This window comes from Idiotropiscis lumnitzeri, chromosome 1 (genome assembly GCF_059441095.1).
Source record: "Idiotropiscis lumnitzeri isolate Australia: NSW breed Sydney's pygmy pipehorse chromosome 1, RoL_Ilum_1.0, whole genome shotgun sequence".
In the NCBI taxonomy this organism is placed as follows: Eukaryota; Metazoa; Chordata; class Actinopteri; order Syngnathiformes; family Syngnathidae; genus Idiotropiscis; species Idiotropiscis lumnitzeri.
The window spans coordinates 16219757-16242554 of NC_142391.1; the positions used below are offsets into that span (position 1 = coordinate 16219757).

Consider the following 22798-nt stretch of genomic DNA (forward strand, 5'->3'; position numbering starts at 1 on the left):
AACATGACAGAAACATAAAAATTTTAAATATGCAACATCCGCTTTGGATATGCTGATGCAGACCTCCACTAGCCCAGTCTGTGTCAGCTATCTGTAGCACTCATACTGTACTGTGTGCTGCTCTAAAAATGCCCAAAGATCCTTTCCTGGGTTGACAAAAAGCCACCCAGAAGTGATGTTAGTTGACTAATCCTTACAATGTCTAGAATTTCTTGAAAAATTTAAAATGTTTTTTTTTTTTTATTCTTCCTCCCCTTTAAATAAAACTTTGGTAAGCAAATTTCACTCAACCAGTCAGAGTAGTAAACGTAATAGGCTATTTAGCACAACCAGTCAGGGGGCGGGAAAAATCCAGACGTCACTCTGAGCTTTTGTGAAGGTGCAGTGGTGAATCTAAAATCTGATTGGGTCGATAGAAGAAACGGCTCTTGTTATTGTGCGTTCTGTGGGTGGGTATGTCCTAGACGCCAGCAGTCTAAATTGCAAAGACCTTGGGCAGGTTGTATTTACATGGCAACACTAAAATCTGACCGTTACATATCTGGAACCTGGGCGGCAAGGCATATGCTATGAAAGGATAATAATAAACCATTATAAATGTAGGTCAGCGCTTCTGATATTGTGGATACAGTAACAATAAGAAACATGCATATCACTGGCCATGTGGTCATTTTTTTTAGACTACCAATATTCCAAAGTGGTGGAATGCAATCAAGAAAGCTGTGAGCTCAATAAAAGTGTTGTTTGGACCACATGGTGGTAAAGGTTTTTCGACTTGTATAGCGCCTTTACACCTATCAAGGTTACTCAAAGCGCTTCACACTGCTGTCGCTCAGATGATGACCAAACATCAGGAGCAAGTAGGGGTTCAGTATCTTGCTCAAGGATACGTCAAGACGGTCATGGCTGGGGGATCGAACCCACGAGCACTTGGTTGAAAACGACAATTGTACCACTGAACCATGCCGCATCACATGACGCGTGCGGTGATTTGAAAGCAATGTAACAATCAGATAATCAATTGCTCATTTGACGTGCAACAGTAACTTTTATACGAGGAAACATTTCTCTATTTAAAAAGTGACAGCGACGACAGAACAATTTCTGTCGGGCTGATCCCGTATTCTGTCTCTCGTATTTAGACTGTCCCCTTGGTTTCAAAATATTCACAAAATTAATGTAAATTTGCAATTTTCGTCCATCTTTCCTTTCTGTCGGGAAATTGTGAAGCAGTAACGGAGGTTGACAACTCTGTAACACCTTTTGTAGTTTGCATACAAAGATCCTACAACCGCTTGTTTGGTAGCCATATTTTTTTCCACTTCATTTTCACACATTCACTAATGATATATATGCTTATGAGTAAAGATTTGAACAGTATATTCTTTTCATGGTGAGGCAGCTTGCTGGACCAAATCACTTGCTAATCACTCCACCCTGAATGGTCCACAGAGTGTTTGCCACCGAGCGTGGTGCATTGTAGGTGTACCGCTATCTGGCTAAAGTGCTGCCATCCCGGCTTGAAGAGCCCTTGACTGGAGCAGGGCCTTCAGAACAGGCTCTCCTCCTGGAAGCAGAGAGGGTTAGAGAGGCAGAGGGCAGCACACTGACTGCACACATAACACACACACACACACACACACACACACACCTTCACAGGTCACACATTTCCTCCAAGGCTCTTTCTGTGTGTGCAAATGTAGACATGCCCACACGCATGCACACACCTCCGAAGCTTTCACACGCATACAGCCTGCTTCACATGTAGAACAGCATTCCCAGATGAGTGCTTCTCTCCAAGCTGGCAATTTCAGAAGAGTGAGACTCAAGCTAAAGTATTCAGGGCATCACGTTGGTTTCGCCATGGGTAGTTGAGGGGTGAATGGCGAAATTGTCCCCACTGTAGGATCAAGCAAGATTCGAGATATCTAGTTCATGTATATCATTCAAAGTATGTCTGAATGCGGCCAAACAAGCTAAAATGTTTCAGAATACTGTTATGCCGTGCTATATTTTTTTTCTTGTTGATTTTCTTCTGCTCTGGTAGTTCAAAAAAAAAAAAAAAAAAAACTTGCAGTGAATAGAAATTCTCAGATTAACGTCATTGATTACATTTACGTGACTAAACAAACCAGGTTACTGAAATAGTTTGTTACCTTTACTTGTTGTCTCACGTTGCATGCGTAAGTTAGACTGACATCCTTGGTTGGCTTTCATCACTCTAGGTGGCAATGATGATGCGTTCAGCTGTCGTTTTTTTTTTTTTTGTTGTTTTTTTAATTTAATGGTTTGATGCGACTTGCTACTTCCAAGCTGGAACTCAAAGCTGGACAAATGAAAATCCCAGAATGTTCTGGGAGTGTCGACTTCAGACTTTATCAGAGAGCTCCTAATTGGGAATAAGTAGATGGTAATGGGTTACTTTGATTTCGAAAAACAAAACTGTCCGCAGCTCAGCCGTTGCATATAAGTTACATTTTCTACGTTGCGTTATTTTTGTGTATGATCATTCATAACTGAATAAAAGTAATATAATGGAATACCATTTTTAAGGCCCACTTTTAAATTACTACAACACTTTACATTACTTTTTGTGTATTGTTACTCAAATTGAATAGAATAGTTTGTTCATGTAAAAATACTTTTTGTATTTTTGCTACATGGACCTGCTGATTTGCTCAGGTGTGTCATTTCACTAGAGATGCCGATCAGTCAATTAATGACAACCATATACCTGCGAGGGGAATGTGGTTTCAAGTAGTCTGCATGTGTTTTTAAAAATTCAAATGGCCAGATTAAGGCATTCACACGCTTTGTAAAAGTTGGTTAAATGCAATATTTTGTTGTTGTTTTTTTTTTTTTTTACGCATGTAAATGTGCTGTTTTGGGTGATACGAGTGGCACTGTAGATTCCACAAGGCGCTGCTATAAATGAATCATGAGTGAATCTGTGAGGCGTGAATAATACATGGGAGAAGAGGTAAAAACAACACAAAAAAAGAAAGGAGTGCTGTTATTATTTGTTAATAAGGCACTCTTGAGAATTGCTAACTAGATCTCATTACCGCAATACATGCCGGAATGCAAACGCACACGCACACACCTAACAAGTGAAACATATGCAGGTGTTTCTTTATCCTACGTGACTATTTTTACCTGTGAAGCCTGCCGTTGCCTGGCAACGTGTAATTACATCCCACACTCTACCAGTGAATGATTAGACGCAATGATGGATGGGTTAACGCAGCCAGCGAAGGATGCCTCGGTGCAAAGCTAATTACAGCAGCATACGTGTGTCGTACACCTGATACATGTGATGGCCCTCACCGTGTTCCGCCGTAGCTGTGGGACAAGCGCGATAAAAGTGGACGTCGTGTGTGCTGTTAATCAACAGATAAGAGATGATGAAGTAACTGCACTCTTGATTAATAGATCCACATTGCTCGAAGCTGGCTTAAGTACAGAATGACCGAGTGACAGTTGGCGAAAGATACATTTTTACACGCTCTCACGATGTAGTATTGTTTGCGAGTGATTTCTTTCAATTCTTTTTCGACCCATCCAACCATTTTGTATACTACGTATCCTCATTAGGGTTGCAGGTGTGCCTGTACCTGAACTTGTTGCCAGCCAGTCGCTGGTCACATAGCGACAGCCATTCACACTCACATTCACAACTAAGGACAAATTAGTCTTCAATTAACCTAACATAAATTTTTAGAATGTGGATTGAAAGTCATTTTCATGTAGAATTTTTGGTCTTCTGACAAGTATGTTCATTCACTTGCCTTCAACGCTTGGATGGAGCACCTTTGGCATGAATTATTGCCTCATTGTGGCGCGGCATGGAGGCAGTCTGAATACCGAGGTCGTTATGAAAGACCAGACTGCTTTGATAGCAGCCATAGATTTCTTTGCAGTCCTGGCCTGGAAATTTCCGGGTCAATCAAGCACACTCTCCATAAAGCTTGTGTTTATGTGTGTACTTGTGGGAGTGGGTGTCCCAAGCTCTGGCAAACAGCTGCATTGACTTTGGACTTTAGAAATCACAGTGCACAGTGAATGCCTGCAGATGACATGGTACCCAAGTCATCACTGTCCGTAGTAAATTTCGTCTTGACTTCAAGCAACTTGGATTGGGTGTCTTTCCACTCTTAAGGCGTAAGTCCTTTTTTGCGCGCCTGGACTTGTGCATGTTTCATTTAGATGTTTTCCCTCATCCAGACTTCTGAAAAACACCCACCACGCGAAAGCTGGGAATGAACATGAAAACATGAAAGAGGTGCGATTTACTGACAACTGAGGCTGGATTCAAATGATGGAAACAGGCCTCTTTCATATGACACGTGTCATTGAAATCCCTGACACAAGTTCGATTTAGAAATACCTTCTACTAGTGGATGCTGTGTGTGGCCGGCCAGTTGGAACATGCACACAACTCCAGCTACACTTTGAAGGAGAACATGGGAGTGCATCTTGTTTGTTTTTTTATTCTGGAGAAAATAAAGCCAATAATTTTAATAGTCAGAATACAGTGCTTTCAACTGAATGGATGTTTGGAGGTCCATCAATTAAAAATGAGAGTGTGCCTACCATGTTATTGATCAGCAGTCCCAACTGTCCCAACATATTTTGACCCACTGGCAGTGAAGCAGTTCAGAACAAATGATTAATCATCCAACTCACCATTATGAGAAATGTAGTTGTTTTAATTAGTGTGAGCCCTGTGCTTGTTTCTCTTCTTCTCTTTTTTTTTTTTGTCTTGGAATGCAGAACTTGTCTGAAGCGGAGTCCTTCCTCACACTTGTAGATGTGCATCGTAAACAAACAATGGAAAAAAAGACTGCTAATGCCTGTATAATTTGGCAGTGACTAAATATCACAAGTTATAAATACCGCTCCAATTGCTGACCAACAGTGCCTATTTGATCAATTCAATGGAATATTTTTTGTTCAGTTTCTCTCTTTCTCTCTCTCTCTTTTATATATATATATATATATATATATATATATATATATATATATAAACTAATTAATTGTGATTAATCACATTTTTCAACTACTATTTTTTTGTGAAGCTTGTAGCAGGTATTTACTTGAATAATATCTTGGAATTAATGTAAAACCACGAAATATGAAGTGTATTTTAAATCAAAGACTGTACTAATAGCTTTCGTTGATCCATGAATATGATCTAAATGGAGTCGGGCATTATTCTTCGAAGCAATTCTCCAAACTTCCCCAGTACATTTAGTTGTGCCCACAAGCACCACTCTCCAGCAGTTGTTGGTTTGCAAGGCTCAGTGGTAACTTGAGCACGGTGTTATGTTCTGAGATGATGTAATAAAGATGTACGGCTAATATTTATGCAAAGTGCAATATGATGCTTGGACTCCTTAACGCTTGATTTACTTGACTGACTGGAGTAGGTTTTCCTTCTCCATCCTTTTTCATGTGCATCATTTTCCATAATACATTTTCCCTCCACTCAACATATGCACAATTTTGGATCAGGAGCTCTGTCGTGTATTCATGTCCACTTACGCATACAATGTGTGTACGTGTGTGTAGATGCGTGCATGCTTGTATTCAGGCAGGTGCTTTATGGTCGCCACATCTGCAGCTGAGGCTGTGGGCTGAGTAATTGCCTGTCTTCATAGGGACAGCACAGACGCGAGCTAAAAGTCAAGTGTTCCCTTCCTGCCGTGGGCCTCATTTTGATTCCACATAGCTAGCTAGCCAGCTAGTGCCTGCCAGCGGTGGGCCTGTATTATTCATGGCTTGACAGATAGCTCTCACTAAAAGCATTGGAAGTGGGCCAGGTGGTGACGATGCGAGGGCGAGACGTCGTTACACCTCACTTTCTGGCTCAGAAGGCGAGGATGGATTATAGCCATATAAAGGATTATTTGGAAATAAAAAGATAGTGACATTAACATTTTAACAAAAACAAGCGCAGTAAATTCCTCCGTGGGAGAAAGAAGAAAGAGGTATTTAAAGATAAAGAGTGGGCTGGGGTGACAAAGCAAATCTGACAGATTTATCTGAAGTTTCATGAAACAGTTTTGGGTGAGCTGCTTACAAAATTTACGACTGGTTACTGTCATCTGAAAGTAACTGTTGATACTTCATTACTATATCAGAATATGTTAATCTTAATGCTTTTTTTTTTTCATTTGGATCACATGGGCATTAGAGCTTGTAAATATCCAAGCTGAGAGGTGGGCGTTGCTCGTAGCACGAGCCATATGCTAAATGCCTCTTGGTGTTTGTATACTTGACCTCGCTTAAGGACAAATACCTGAACACTTCATCTTCCATGCAAATTGTATTAAATTGTATTTCTCTGTATTCTTATCCTGGCTCTTGTCTACTCAAATTAAACAATTAAATTAAACATTCACTATTTGGTTTTATAGCTTCAGTTTGTGAAAAGAACAGGCCACTTTGAGTCCTCCTGATGTGCTTTTCTGCAGCATACCAGATTTTTATTTTGGTCAAAAACATTGTTTTCCCTCTCAGAAAAAAAAAGACATTTTGAAGACTGCTACTTTACTATTTTGCTTATTATTCAATTTAAACGTGTTTTTGTTCAACCATTCATACACATAGGCGTCAAAATGTAATCTGTGCGACTTCAAAAGTATCTCTGAGCCACCAGTTAATGTGTTGTGAGCTCGAGTCATGTCATTAGCCTCAATGCACTGAGTCACGTAATTGCAGATGATGGGCTTGGCTTACTTTGTGGCAGCAAAGTGAACATTTTTTTGCATACACTTTTGCATGCACTGTAACGTTTTTTTGTGTGGTCAATGCTGAACACATTCATCCTGTATTTGTGTACTGTATCAAAGCGCTGACTACAATTCTTATTTTGACTTTAAACTTGGTCATAATATTAGCAAGCATAGTTAGCTGCTTGCAAAATGTTCTTGCATGCTGCACTCACTCACATCCTGTGCATCCCTCCCTTGGGGGCTAACGCTAAACCCCATCTTTCTCTCCCAGCCATAAAATCTAGTGACGCCCCTGGTTCTCCAAATGTACAGCACATGCTGTAAACATGAAAAAGAGAAAAATTGTTTTTTTTCGCCACATGAAAGAAAAATGTGAGTAGGCCAAAGGGTAATGTCACAATTGCCGGAAGGTCAATTGTATACCGTTGTTTTGGATTTTAGGTCATTATGAAGGCGATCATAATGTGGTCAGACTGTATGTGTGAATACACACAAAAAAAAAAGAGGCTCAAATAGAGAGGAGTCACAAAGGCAGAGCACGTGAGTAAACCCATTCCAAACAGAGGATGGAGACGAGGGAAAGAGGCAACCATCCGCCCCCATCAAGCTCTCCTCTGTCTCCATGTGCAGACCCAGATAAGGTCGCATTAATCAAAATGTGCCACTTCCTCTGCCAAATAAACACTTCTATGCCATCAACCGCCCTCTGTGTGGTATCTGTCACCCAAATGTAAATTTCCATATTTAATAGGAATGTTTTATATGTCTAAAAGTGTGTAGGTTGGATCCGTCATTTCTGTCACTACCTTGGCGTACTTCCATCTTAAGTGCGATACTATAGTTACAATGTCGACAATATGATGAAGCTGAGAAGTGATTGGGTTCACGATATAATAGATGTGATCGCTCATGCCAGCAGAACAGAGACTATTTCAAAGCCACACTTTTATTGTTGAAAATTAATATACCTGTATCAAGGTCATCTTTCTTATGCTGTACTTCCAGCATAAGCCTTTACTGCAATCAAATAATATAATTTGGATGCTTTTCAAAATTAGAGCCACAACGTCCTTCTGCGTATTTTGACAAGCCTACCTTCCTGACACTAACTGGCGTCAGATAAACAGGTGGTGTTTGTGCTTTTTTTTTCCCCAAACCTTTCTATTTTTTTTTTCTTAGCGCCTCCCCGAGGAGATACATCAGAGGGAATAACAGATCATGTGCTGTGAGTGTGGAGCGTGCCAGGGGGATCCAGGCACAAGGGCGGGGATGGAGGGATTTAGGCGTGGGGGGTGGGCTGGTGCTTAGGGCATGCCCAAGGCTTTTCCAGATCCCGACCTGCGACCCTCGGACCTCCCAAAACCCTCTGCCCCAGACCTGTCCTCATGCTGCTGCCAACTAAATTGCATCAATGTCAAAAAGCCTTGGTCCTCTGCCGGGGAGTGGTGCCTAGTAAACAGAGCCCAGAGAGGAGGTTCGCAGCCCAGCATTGAAATTAGACATGGACACACACACACACACACACACGCACACGAGATACTGTAAACGTAATTCAGCTGAAAGTTAAACATTCATTCTACACAGTATTTGTTTTACAGTCTGCTCATACACTCCAAAATAGAGTTATATCACATCATTATGTTGTCACCAAAAAATAAATCAGTTAAAATCTGATTATAACCTGTAGAGATGTAAAGATACATCAAAAATCTAAGATGTAAAGAATAAAAGAAGAAATGTCATATTAACCAGAGCCACTCTTTCATGTCTTTGTTGTGAATAAACTAAACACACAACTGGTCTGCAAAGCGTAATCCGGGTCATCCGGGATGCAATGGGTAGTATAGTTTCATGGCGTTATCAACAAATTCAGAAAGTGGGAGATTTCACAAAATGACTTAATGCAATGTAAACCTGCCTTTTATAGCAACACAGCGGTGATAAACGGGCACCCTTGAAATGAAGCACGTAGCAGCTGATGTGCGATTTAATTTCTGATTTCGGGACAGTCGTGCCTGGAAGCTCACTTGAGTTAGCACACGCAGGCTACGCTGTGCCTCTGATGGAACGCTACACGCAATGTCCTGTGGTGGTCCGCTGACATTGTAGTGTCTGCTGTGGATTACGTCGGCATTAGTCAGCGAACTCACATTTATGAAAAACCTTGTTTCACATTGAACAGCAATAGCGCATGTGGTACCGTTTGTTGTGTTTATAAACTTGGAAATCTCAGCACTCAAAGGAACATCACATGACCCATTTGCCACAAGCCATTAACGGCAACATCTAACCAACTGTCAACAATGTATGGGTTGGCAGTGCACATGGTTTATGTCCGTCTGAGACTCAACCCATCGACCGTTGTTTGGTTTCCCACCTAAGTTTGATGCTGAGGGTTGCTGCCCCTTCGCCTCCCTCCATTTTCACACCATTGTATTAATTATTGAATTATGCTAATTTGATGTTAATAAATTAGGCAATTGTCAGGAAATTATAAATCTAATTTGTTTTGAACCAAAATGGTACCTATGTTATACCAAAGGTGTAAGAATAAGAAAGACAAGAATGAAATATAATGATAATCATAACTTTGAAATCACATTTGTGCCCAGTCTAATAATTTAATATTACATTATCTTAATTTATTCCCATATGTTTCTCTCCGTTACCTCGTATAGGCAAACAACTGCTGTGACATTTGTTTAGACGAATGGACGAGCTGGCGGATGTAGTCTTCCGAGAATGGCTTTTGGGCAAGCAGCTAACTTGCTCCCTTGTGGGCGTGCGTGTGTGTGTGCGTGCGTGCGCGTGTTTGAGTTGCATGATTGATTGAAGTCATTACTGTGGTAGAGAGACTCCTTACCTGGCTAATCCAGGAGTGAAGCTGCAGGATGACAGATAGCTGAATTACACGCCACACCAGTCGGCTGCCCAATGAGCTTTACTCGTGCTCGAGAACTCTACTACCAAATTATGCAAAAGGTGTGTGAGTGGTACACATGCACCGTAAACACATTTCACTGAAGCACTGGAGATCCATTCTGTACGACTCTCATTGCATATTGAAGGATTTATATAATTGGCTTTGTTCATCCAATCCAAGCACAAATATTTTGTGAGGATCCGGACATAGGATACACTTGTTGCTGGATATTACGTCTATCCTTCTGGAGACACACTACTTTATTTATGTATTCATTCATTCATTCGTTCATTGATTTAAACACAATTTACAACACCATGTAGTGGTCTTGACATGGCCAAACTTCTCAATGGATGAATAATTACAATACACTTAAACATCCCTATTTCACATTCTGGTTCATGTCATTGATTTTTTTGTCAAATGCAAAAGGTGCAGAAGGCTTTTGTTGCCATGACAACTCGAGTGGAGCTAAGACACTCACACAGCGGCTGGTCACTGCTAACTTTGCAATTTAGTTGCTATATTTACCAACTTTTCCGATCACTTCTAGTATTTTTTTTAAAGCAATGTGCAACAATCCTCGCAACTTTTTCTGAAGGTATTGGCAATATTATGAGATGCTGCGAAAGCAAGAGATCATCCTCCACCTGAACTCTTGCTTGCTCTTGGAGTGATTTCTGGGAAGGCACTCCAGAGACCCAAGCACTTTTGGTCAAACAATTGACTATAGTGTGAGCAAAACCTGTGGCATACTGACTGTCAGATTCTTATAAAGAAAGACTTTGTTGACAATTGTGTGTTTTCGAATCATGTCCTGCTCATAGTATTTCTTTGGCCGCAAATTTGTCAAAATGGTTCTGCGGAGGACTTCATTATTTATTCATATTATTTCATGATATATGTAAACTAGCCGTCAGTAAGTAAAACTCTGTTATAAACAAATATAAGTTTGTACATGATACTATAGTTTCCGAAGTAATTTGCCTAAAACTGTTAATCACAATAGATTTTCGTCAAAATATCACGCAATTCATGCGATCTTGCTTGATATGTCACAGCTGGGCTTGCAACTGTGCAACCGTTGTAAGAGTTTGCTTTTTTGTTAGTGATCATACACTGGCAAAGGTCAACAATGCACATTCTGATTTGTCCAGTTGTGTTAATAGGATTGCATTGGCTTGACATTAAAACATTTCCCCCTCCTTCAAATGATATAATGCAATCTATAGTCCTCTTTAAGAGCTGCTGCAAAACTAAAACAATGCCCCACTTGAGGAGTCCCAAATCTGTCTCATCCCGTCTTTTATGGCCTCTGCTTCATCCCAAGAAGAAGCCTCGCCAGTCGCTATATCGCCCATCCATTAAACTGCAGCGCCTTAATGGGAATAGTATCAGCAAGGTACACAAACAGCCTGTGAGGAGGCGTTTACCACCAAGTGTGATGTCGGAAAAAAAATAAATAAGGGAAAGAGGCTGAGGCTTTCTGAGTGGTGCAGGAAGAAAGAATGAAACGTAGAAAGTTACCTGCATGGATTGAGCGACTTGCCCCTCTAGAGTCATTGCTTGCCACTGTACTGTCGCTTATGTTCTGACTTAGCGGTTCAAACTGGGCAGCCAGTATGCTTTGAGGACACTTGCAGCGACATGGATAAAAAGAGGTGTAGCAAGAAGCGAGAGTGTTTTCCTAAAGCTGAGACGGGGCTCATTAGCTGCAGGCTACAAATGTTGGAGATGTGCTATTGAATGAGAACAACAGGCTTATCGAACCGCCGAGCTGAACAGCCTGCTGCTTGGTTCTGATTCCTCTCTGCTACGTACGTCGCACACGCTGTGTTCAACATAAAAACCGTTGTAGTCAAGTCATCTCAGTTGTTTGTTGTCTTTCCAAACATGAGGAGACTATAATTAAACAATGCTTGAATTGTTAAGACCCAGGTGGACATGTGGGGAGAGCTTGCATACGTCTATTAAATTGCATTGAAGAGGGATTATTTAGGCACCGCAGCTAGAACCTTAATATTTAACAAGTTTTAGTCGGAGCTGACAGGCGAGCCATGGTGGCTGAGATGTGAGCTGGAGCCTGAGCCGCCAGAAAACGCCCCAAATTGCAGTCGTCTGCCTTGTGCTGAGCCTCCTGCACCAAGACTCTGTCTTTTGTTCTCTCCAGCTTGCGGGAGAAGCCTGACAGCTTTGAAATGATCCGCTCTGCTCTCTCGCTCGTTCTTGCTGTCGCTCTCTCTCTCTCTCTCTCTCTCTCTCTCTCTCTCTCTCTGTCAGACACACACACACAGTCCCACAAAGTCGTGTTACCAAAGCTTCATCACTTAGATTGCCATTATTTTACTGATGATTAACCCTAAATGTGAAAATAAAAAGGGGCAACACTTAACAGACATTACTGAATAAATTACAAAAGAAATAAGCCTGTAGAATATGTTTTACTAAATATGTGTATAACTTTAAATGTGTTGAATTTATTCAAGATATTTGTAGTTGAGGTTGTCTCCGAGCACCGTGAAGACCATGGTGGAAGTCACACAACAATATGGGCAAAAAAGAAAAACATCTGCTTGAGAGGATGCGGCAACAGACCATCCTCCATCCCCCGAACCCACGGCTGTGGTGTCCTTGAGCAAAACAACAATACCCTGAGCGGCTCCCCTGGTGCTTAAGTAGCCCCTTGCTCCAGTCTGTGCCTCTAAAAAAGAGTGTGCTTGCTGTGTCCACAACTGTGATGGGTTAATGCAGTGAGAAAAAGCATGTATGCTCAACAATTCGAAGATGATCCTTGTTCTCGTTTCACAGTCTAATATGTTGTGTGAAGTTGTTAGTAAACGAGACACTGAAGTCTCCATTGACCTGTATGACAGAGTTGGGACGATGAAATTGAAATCTCGCGATCTCAGCTTGCAAGGCGTCACTCACACTGCCTGTAGTACTTAGTTTCTTAGAACCAGAAGTTTGCCTATTGGTGAGGAAGCTCACATTCCCCCAGATGATCTATAGAAGGAAATACTCTAATCTTAATCTCCTCCACTATTTAGTGCTCTCTCTCACGTTACTGTAAGAAGTGCGTTGTTTTTTTGTTTTTTTACAAACCCCAAATAATCTGGAGAAAATTCTGATAGATATTGATTAAATGCTCTTTTGCGAGAATCGGCGGAGTTTGTCTTTATAATGGCGCGCAACCCATATGCGTTGTTTTGAAAATGAGTTGCAGTTTCACTCGCATGCGAGAGTATAAAAAAGCCCAAAGACAAAGGAATGATCTGATGCCATCCTGGCCACATGGCTAATAACTGAGGGATGACTGCCAGATGCTCACAGGTGCGCTCCTCTTTGCTCAACTCCCTGCTGGGTCGCGAAGGTTACAATTCATTCAGTATCGGAAAGATTGTCAGTAGGCCTCAGATATGATGGTAGATTAGAAGGAAAAACTCTCATTTTTATTACCATGAATTATATAAATTGGTATAGAATTTCTCCTCTGCATTTAACCCATCACAAAAGTGAACACAGCAAACACACATGGTTGTGGCACATACTGGAGCAGGGGGGCAATTAGTGCCCAGGATACAGTGCAGGGGTTTGGATGGCCCTAAAGGTGAACAAAAAGAAGTAGAACATTATAATACTATATAATAATATTGTAATAATAATATTGATATTCATAAAATGGCTAATATTTAAACTGTATTCACACCAAATGTAATATGGCATGCAGTTTAAACAACAGTAATTTAGTCAGTAGTAATGACAATGCAATGTGTGCCAATTTCAGCAAATATTTTCCTTGACCTTCCCAATTTCTGCACCCAAACACAGAAAGAAATATTCTCTAGGTCTATCCTTGCTTGTCTGACTACAGATCCCATTTTTTATAAGGCACTGGCTTCCCTCACAGTCAGCCAGTGAGGATAGCCAATCCCTCATGGATTTCTGGAGGCTATCACCATGGAGACGGTGCTCTGCCACACGTGTCTATAGATCCTGCTGCTGGATAGAAGCCCCAACCAGAGGTGCTGCTTTCCCTGCATCTCTCGTCAATGGAGAAACAACAATGAGCAGGGATTGTGGAAGAGATAAGATTTGGGCGATATATAGTGTATATGCTCTTAAATATTTCCAGGCGCAAATGCAATGGAGGGAAGGGAGCAGGTGCGGTGAAGGAAGGCGGAGAAATGTGGTGTGAGAAAGTTGGGTGACAGGAGAGGTGGATTATAGAGGAAAAATCTGCAGTGAGAAGTGGAGAAGGGGGAAGAGGCAGCCTCATCCTTGTGTCATCGAGACAAATAGCATGTGATGCTAATGACTGGCTAAAGCTTTTGCCCCTGCTGAGAAGAGTCGCTAATATGACTGCTAATAAAGGTGCCATGCAACGCTGTCGCATTCCAGCAGTCGCTCAGCTTTCACCCAAAATTAGCCAAACGGGAGCCCTCCGTCTCTTGCCTCTCGCCCCCCCACCCCTCTCCTGTCTCACATTAAGGCTCCACAAATGGGCTTCCCTCTCTTGAAGTGTTATTTCTGCATGTAAGGGCCACTTTCCTCAAAGTGTAATAGAATTTGTTCCATCCCATAATGCTGAGGGTAGCCACTCCATAAAATATGAAGTGGTCTTTTTGCAATGTGAAGCCCTTTTCCTCTTTGATTGCTCCGTCTCCCGCACAGTCCTCCTTGAGGATTTCCCAGGGGACACAATTTTTAGGGACACTTAGAGCAAGAGTGACGGGGTGTTGGTTAGATTTGTGATTTTTAATCAAACTTGCCTATCAACATTGTTCGTTGGTGTAGTTGCAAAGCCTTGAAGCAGTAGAGATGTAAAATATTTTACCAACAGAGGCCACATGTAATTCAGGCGTGCTACTTTTGTGCCAAAATCGGGTCCAAAAAAATAAATTGATATTTTTTAATGGCTTTGTTGCATCAGTAAGGGCTCAACAAGCCTCAACTTTTCTCCCTCAATGGGCTGCAAAGCAAAATAAAGTCAGATGATATCTTCACGACAGTTTAAAAATACATAAGGATTTGACAAACAAAACAAAACAAAAAAAATAATTAAAAAAATAACACAATTGTGCACTGCACCAAAAATCATCTGCGAAACATGTACACGTACTAAATGACAAGCGCTCACTCCGTTAAACAGTCATAAAGCTGAATATGACACGCTCCTCTTCAGCTGCAAGATGCTAAGCTAATATCCTTGCTTTCATTCTTTTGAGGTGACAGTCGCCCCTGCCAACATGGCCGCCACATATGCATGTCTCTTATCTTGCTCTAGTCTGTACTATATATCTGTGACAACAACGGCACAACCCAGAAAAGCATGTACCAGTCTCTGTAAGTTGATTGCAGCCAATTCTGGAACTAATAGGCTTTCACAGCTGCACTACGTAAAAACATTCTGCGTGGAATGGACAATATTTTCTGTCCATTAAATCCGGAATCTGTGGGTTCTGGGTCCTTAAATCAAGTGGCTACTGTGCGTTTTCTAAAATCCCAGTCATTGTGGAAAAACATATTGTGTTGTGTTATGTTATCTAAAATCACTCTCTGATGCATACATTTTATACGTATTATTGCTTTAAATACAACTGAATAATTTTCTCACCAAGTGGTGTGAGTGGGCTGAGATGTAGCTGCGATGGAGAATGTTGCATCCAAGGTCACACAATGACAGCATCAGCGAACGTGGGATGGAGCTGTGGAGGCTTCCTGTTGTTTAGTCATCAGTGGGGTTTGGGAGCTTTGGGGTAAATATTTCTCCCCCCGTTTCATAGCAAGCTGACAGCTCAGGGACATAAGGACGCCTGAGACCCAAAATGTCCTGTAGGCAACGCAGCGGGATTAAAAATCATTTACATGAGATTTTCAAATGGAGCTGGATCATTTGACGATTTATATGAATGTTGGGGAGTTGATGTAGGTTGAATATCAAGCAGAGATGTATTATACTGTTTACATCATGTTCGTTGAAAAACATTTTTGTATGTACAAATGTTAAGCCCAAATATTGGAACACTGAACATGTGGAAAAACTCAATGTCCAAATACTGAATTCCCAAAAATGCCGATATATTTGTTTTGCGTAGTTAAGGAGCATAATTATATTCACACAAAACTATGCTTGGCTTTAAGGTTGTTTTATTATCATTCGCACCAATGACAAACTAGATCCATCCATCCATTATCTAAGCCGCTTCTCCTCACTTCAGCTGCGGGTGTGATAGAGCCTATCCCAGCTGTCTTCGGGCAATGGGCAGGGTACACCCTGAACCGGGTGCCAGCCAATCGCAGGGCACACAGAGACATACAACCAGACACGCCCACAATCAGACCGAGGGCAATTTAGAGTGTTCCATTAACCTACCAAGCATGTTTTTGGAATGTGGGAGGAAACCCACACAGGCACAACGAGAACATGCAAACTCCACTCAGGAAGGCCGGAGCCGGATTCGTACCCTGCACCTCTGTGCTTATTTTAGAATTTTGGTGGAATACGTACAGCACATTCAGATTCCACTAGTCCATCCCTCTCACCTTCTCCCCTCTCCGGACTTGGCAGCAGCTAACCTACCGGGTCCTGCCCTCGATTTATCTTGAGGGTCCTGGTACGGAGGATCTGCAATGAGTGGCATTTTAATGTGATTTTCAGGTGTTTGGCTGAAAAGACTATTGATCACAGTGCTGCAGCTTACTCACCGCACACATGCATGCTCACACACACACGCGCTGCCTCATAGACCCTCATGCAGCCCTGGGGCAGAGGCCTGGCTGTCAGACAGGGAATGAGTTTCTATGTGGGTTTGGATTAATGAAATAGGGCCCCTGGTTGCAGAAGAGGCCAGGGGGTCAGACCATTAAGGAATCCCTGGGCAGGGTGAGATTGAGCCTGCAAGGCAGTATGGCCGCTGACTGACTGATGGACATCCAAGAAAAGGGAGCAAGGGAAGGGAGAGGATGGAACACTCGATTGGTTGCGTTTCCGCAGATCCTTAAAAAGTCTGAACAGGCATTCAACCCATGAAACTAAATACAAGCCTTTAATTGGCATGAAAAATGTCTTTTAGAAGTCTTAAACGTGTATGCCCCCCCACTAGTCTAAACACGGCATTTTGATTATTCTTGCATTTGTGCCGCAAAATCCACACGTTTTTTGCCATCTCAGGGCAAAGATATTTTGTAACCTCTTTCAACTGAATATGACATCACACTTGCTCAGAGCTCAGGTAACAACTAATCACAGCTCACCTGTTTTCTGAAGCTTGCCTTAAACTGGCGGAACTCTACACCCTGGAATTGTGATACTTTTATAACAAGTGGTAAAAAAAGGGTAAACATAGCCACGTCCTGTCCCATGCATGGCATTTCAAAAGGACACTTTTGAAAGACGTTGCCGGTTGAGTGAAAAGTCAATCCATCTATTTTCTTGACTGCTCGACCTCAGGATTACAGATGAGCTGGAGTTTATCCCAGCAGACTTGAGGCGTGATGCTGAACACCCACACAAATGCTCCTAGGAACAATTCAGGGACTTCAATTAGCCTTCCTTTTTTGCCCCCCCAGTGTGCCGATTGCTTTTTAATAAAGACATCACTGCGAGCCTGATCAATCCTTTCCAATCCAAACTGTACTGTGGCAATTTGTTACGGAATTAGAGCAAACTTGGGGAATTTCTCCTCGACTAAAGCACCAGACATAAATTTCCCCGAAACTATTTATATCATCACTGTATTTCACACATACAGTACACAAGCTTGTGCAGTCACTCAGTCAAGACATTTTTTTGTGTGTAAAAGTAGAGCCGGGCCAAGGGAAATATCCAGAGGTTGTGTGAGTGTTTGTAAAATAGCAGCCCAGGGATATTTCACAGCCGAGTGAACGTGCCCAAAACGTGTTTAGCTCCAAGCTTGGAAAGGGGCTTTATTTGATGGCCAAAACACTCAGGGCTCATCATAATTCTGAATGTGTGGGTTGCTTTTGTTCAAATGTGCCAGATTTGTGCGCACAGCCACACATTCTTAGTCAAAGTACAAAAACAAATGCCATGCTCACATACACGTTGGTCAGGTAGCTGCGTTGAGCTTGGGGAATTCAGAAGAGATAAAGCCGGTGTGGTCGATAGCCACAACAAACGATCACACACATGATCTGATTTGAATTTGTTTTCCTCTTACAAAAAATGGTTGTCTTAGAGGAATGTATTAAAATCATACACGCCTTGCCACGATTCAATTAATCAGACTTCATGTTGTCTTTTCCCCTTTTTATCGCAATCCCCGACCGGCAGTTGTCTTTTGATGTGCTGGGTTCATGTCAGAACAAAGGCATGTCAGTCTGCTACAACGTGTTTGCAGAGCATACAGAGTGATTTTGTTTCGCCTGAAGAACAAATTGGTTTAACCTGCAAAAAAAGGAGCTAAACCTCTGTTCAGTTTCGAATCACATCAACATGTAACTGTTTACTGAATTTCGGTGTGAATTGCTCCTATCTAATTGAGGTAGCAAAATATTTATATGAATGCTTTTCTTTCTGTAATAACTGCTTGCTGTAGTTTGCTTAACATAGCTCCTGAACAAAGAGACTCCCTGCAGAGAAAGTGAACATTTCTGTCCAGGTGAGGCTAAGCGCTAATGGCGGCTCTCCCTTATCTCTCCCATGCAGTGTGTATGGATGCCCTGTGGCCAAGAAGAGAAAGAGTCTAGACAGACAAACGTTGGAGACCTCCCCCAAAAGGAGCACCTACCTAGACGACATGGACAACTCCACAATGGAGGAGTGCTACGAGACGGATGGAACGGAGGAGATGGACGACAGAGAGGAGGAAGAGGATGGAGCGCTCGAGGAGGAGGGGGAGGTGGAGGAGGTTGAAGGCTATATGGACTACAACGAAGAGCAAATGGAGCATGAGGAAGGCGAGATGGGGCGAGAGGAGGGTGAGGAAGACGTAGATGTGGAGGAAGAAGACGAAGAAGAAGAGGAGGAGCGGGTGGAGGAGGAGGAGGAAGAGGAGGAGACAGTGGCGGTGGAGGACTATGAAGAGGGGGAAGAGGTGGAAGGGGAGCAAGGGCAAGGTGAGTCCTGTAAATTGCAATTGACATCCGAAAACGATGCCGGAATTTCATTATCATGATTTTTTTTTTTTTTTTTTTTTTTTTTAAAGTTCCTCGTGTGCATCCTTTGCATATTCATGCTTGTATTTACATATTTGATGGGCTGTGTGAAGTATTTGGGGCTGGTCGACATGATGTTCAAACATTGTGTTTTGCATTCGAATGAGGAATGAGATCAGTAGCAACATTCTGGAAGAACAACATGTCTGTGATCGCGTAGTCCTTTGAGACTTTGCTTTATTGGATTCATTCATTAATTCATTTACAAATTTTACTTTCTGTATTTCAAGCATTTTCAAAGCTTTTATTCCACTCTATTAAGGCAATGGCAGCAGTTTGAGAACCTTCATTTGTTTCCCTCCAATATAAAGAATGTATCTTAAACCAAATTAACTTGGACCGCTTTCACAAGTTTATCTGAATTAAATGGCTAATCTTCACGTTGAAACCAGTCTCGGAATTGCTCAAGGCGAGGAATCTTGCTCAACTGCCAAAAGAATTGGGTCTCAATGATTTCCCTTCATCAATATTGAATTGTATCAATATTAGAGCTGTTGACACACAACAGAGCGGGAATAAATCCATCCCTCCTTTTTCTACACTGCTTGTCCTTCAAGGGTCGCAGGTAACTAGAGACAATGCATGTGCTTTAGTTTTGTTTTGTTTTTTTGAGGGGAGCATACTGTATATCGACAAATAATTATTCATAGTTACACTTTGCATCGGTGGACAACTTTGGAGTTCATAAGAACGTGGTTATATACTGTAGATCCAACAATTTGATGGTTAATTAATTTTGACATCAAAAGTCAAGAAACTGGTGTTTAATCAGAAATCAGAATACAACAATAATTTTAAAAACATGTTTGCAAGCAAAAACACTTACAATATCACATTGATATTCAAAATAAATACAATTTTCGGTTCCGGGACAGATTTTAGCAAGAAATGAAGGACATGATTTGCAGGCCACATAAAATGATGTGGCGTGGTAAATCTTGACCCCTGGGTCTGGTGTTTGCCACCTGTCTTAGAGCGTATTCACTTATTCCAAAGTGCGTGTCTTTGGAATGATGGAGGAAGCTGTTACCTCACATGAGTGTTGTGAGAATATACAAACTCGGAACAGAGATGTTTCAACACAGACACAAACCCAGATTTCCTAACTGTGAGTCAGACGTACTAATCACTTCCTCTCTTTGCTGTCGTAACTTCAACCCTCGGATGCTCAAACTTGCTAGTTTTGTGACTGGGATTCGGGAGACTCCTAGCCCGTATGTTGCCCCCTTGCACACCCCCCCCCCTCGCCCCCAATCGTCTTTGACGTGCCTAACACCAGATTTGGCAGGTTTCTCTCCAGCAGACTCTGCTTTGCACCCCCGCATTGCGATTGGACCTGACAGTGCCTTCAAGTCCAATTAAGAGTGAGGCTCTGAGGGGGGAGTGTGTTAACCCCGTTTGACGCTCCGTTCTACCCACCCAAAGTGTTGATGTGGCGCCTGAGCAGCCGCGCTCTTATTTTCTTGCAGACATGTGAAAACACCATCACAGACTGATTCATTACGTCCCGCAGCCTCGCCTTCAACAGAGACAGTGGCTCCTTACCGGCCATATATTTTACCAGTTAACCTTTAACACAAAATCCACAATGCATTCCAGAACTTATTGACTCTCATTCTAAGCACTGAGCTCTGTCATCGTAATACAATTTGCCCGATTAGAATTTAATACCTTACAGAAATTTAATTGGAAAGTATTTTCCCATCGAAATCTTTCCATATGCATCAATATTATGCTTCACGTTCACCCCATGACAGCGGTTCCGGATTGTAGATTCCAATCACAAAAAACGTAATAGAGGTGACATCCTGGAGCTTCAGCTGTGTTCCTCTGCGGCATGTACATCTCTGGAGCTAATCCAAAGCCAATTCATGGCAGGAATGCGTCCCGTTTCCTCCCTTAATCTGTTTCACTTGCACATTCCTTTTGTGTACTGTGATTGCTCCTCTAATTGCTTCCCTGTGCCATGTGTCATACCATCGAAAATTAAACCCCACAAGTGCAGGAGGCTTCTGTTAGAAGACTTGCACTGTCAAAATATGCGCCTGGACACTTGTGATACATTCCTCCTTAGCTGTGGAGCAGCAATGGTGGTTTTCTTAGAATTTTGGATGTCTGTGTGCACTCGCACGCACACACTCACATATGTGAGACCCCTGACACACGTCTCACCAAATACATTTCGGTAAATGAGTCAAGAACCGTTTCAAGAATCCGAATGTTTAAAACTATAAAGGAAGACAGCAATACTGTTTTAAACATTTGGGGACGTGCATCTGTTCATTTAAAAATGGTCATAAAAAATTCTGGAAAATGTAAGTTTCTTTAAGAAGGCCTTAAATCATAGAAGGTGTCTCCTGTAAAATAGAAAATCTTTAGATTTTATATGCCAGTGAGAAAGAAAGAAAAAATCTAAATGATGAAAAACAAAAAAGGAAGTTCATTTTCTTGTTTGGAATTATAATTTTAAAAATAATGCAAATATTTTTTAGGAATGACAATTCTGGCCAGGTCCTAGAGTTCGTGTTTGTTTGTCAAGTCAGTTTTGATTAATATAGCACCAATTCACAACAGAAATTATTTTAAGGTACTTTGTACATTGTGCATGTCAAAAACCACACGACTCATACATAATGCATACCTTACATCAAGGTTTAGATCAATTATTCTCACTGAGAGCCAAATTAGATCAAGATTGCCAAATCGTGGAACAAAATTGTCCTGGATATTTTCTTTCTAACATTGAACTGTTAAAAAATGTTTTTTGTGGAGAAGCTATTGTTGCTGCTATTATTAGCAGTAGTATGATTGTTGTAATTAGTAGGATGGTTTGTTTTCGTAGCAGATACTAATGATTACTAATAATTCAATATATATTTATATATTGATTGGTGGGTTTTCTGTGTTGTAAATGGGGGGGGGGGATCTAAAGTATGTGCAGTTGCATTTTCTATAAGTTTATAAAACTAATTGTTATTACGAGTGAACTTGAAAAAAAAAGTGCCAAATTAAGATCATGGTTTTTTGTTTCAAAAACGATGAAATCTGACATAAACCACGAAAAGACTTTCAAATATATATATTTTTTTATTATTATAGCTGACATGTTTAACAACTTAGATTGCTAATTTGGTTGTTTAAATGGAAAAACTGTGGAAACCAATATGAGCTTTCTGAACTTTCTGACCGGTCGAAGTCAGTTACCAATTTAAGACAAAGAAACCAATTTAAGGCCTTTCTTTTAGTACCAATGACATGTCATCTCCACATTAGGATATTGTGGTCAAATGCAAAAACAGATTATAGGACAAGTACAGAGGCAGATGCAACAAGGACGCCGTTCGAATATTTTACTAATGCTTTTTTAATACTGTGAAGCATTCTAATCCCTGACTGAAAGTTTTAAATAAAATCATTATTTTATAGAAAATCAAGTAACTGTTTGGCAAATGCTTGTAGATAATGTGGATTTTGTTCTGTAATTGGCTGTCAGAAAATACCAAGAAGGCATGGTTGCTGAGAGTGATGATCAATATTAACATGATATGTAGTCAACCTGCCTACTGTGCTAATTACTTATTTGCTAGCTGTTGTTGTTTACATCTACTTGAAAGTTTACGTCAACGACGATTATTTTACCGTCACTAGTTACAAACTGTCATTGATGGCGAGGTGTTACATTCGCCAGTTCAGGCACCATGTTTTTTTTTTGTTTTTAATGCATTCTGTATTGAACACTTTATATTCTTGCACACACGTGATGCTGTTGCAAGCACTAATCGTCTTGTTGGTTCAAGCCAGAAATGTGAAAACAAAGAGTGGAAGTGCTCCAGGAGTGAGAGCTGCAAATTCCTGACAGAAAAGGTTCTGCAACCTGTCTTAATTAATTACGTCCTGAAAAGAAGTCTTAAAGTTGATTATAATTACACCATTGATTCTTAGATTTAAACTAGAACTTGGT

At 41.3% G+C, this 22798-nt stretch overlaps 1 protein-coding gene across 6 annotated transcripts in view; it reads left to right on the top strand.

Annotated features, from left to right (window-relative positions):
• The window catches only part of myt1lb (myelin transcription factor 1-like, b), a 105780-nt gene that overhangs the window by 45364 nt on the left and 37618 nt on the right, over positions 1-22798 (top strand). For all 6 annotated transcript variants that reach the window (XM_088288904.1, XM_088288648.1, XM_088288844.1 and 3 more), the window contains one exon: positions 18329-18738. In XM_088288904.1, the coding sequence (XP_088145030.1) occupies positions 18329-18738 (410 nt within the window). The remainder of the gene's footprint in view (positions 1-18328; positions 18739-22798) is intronic.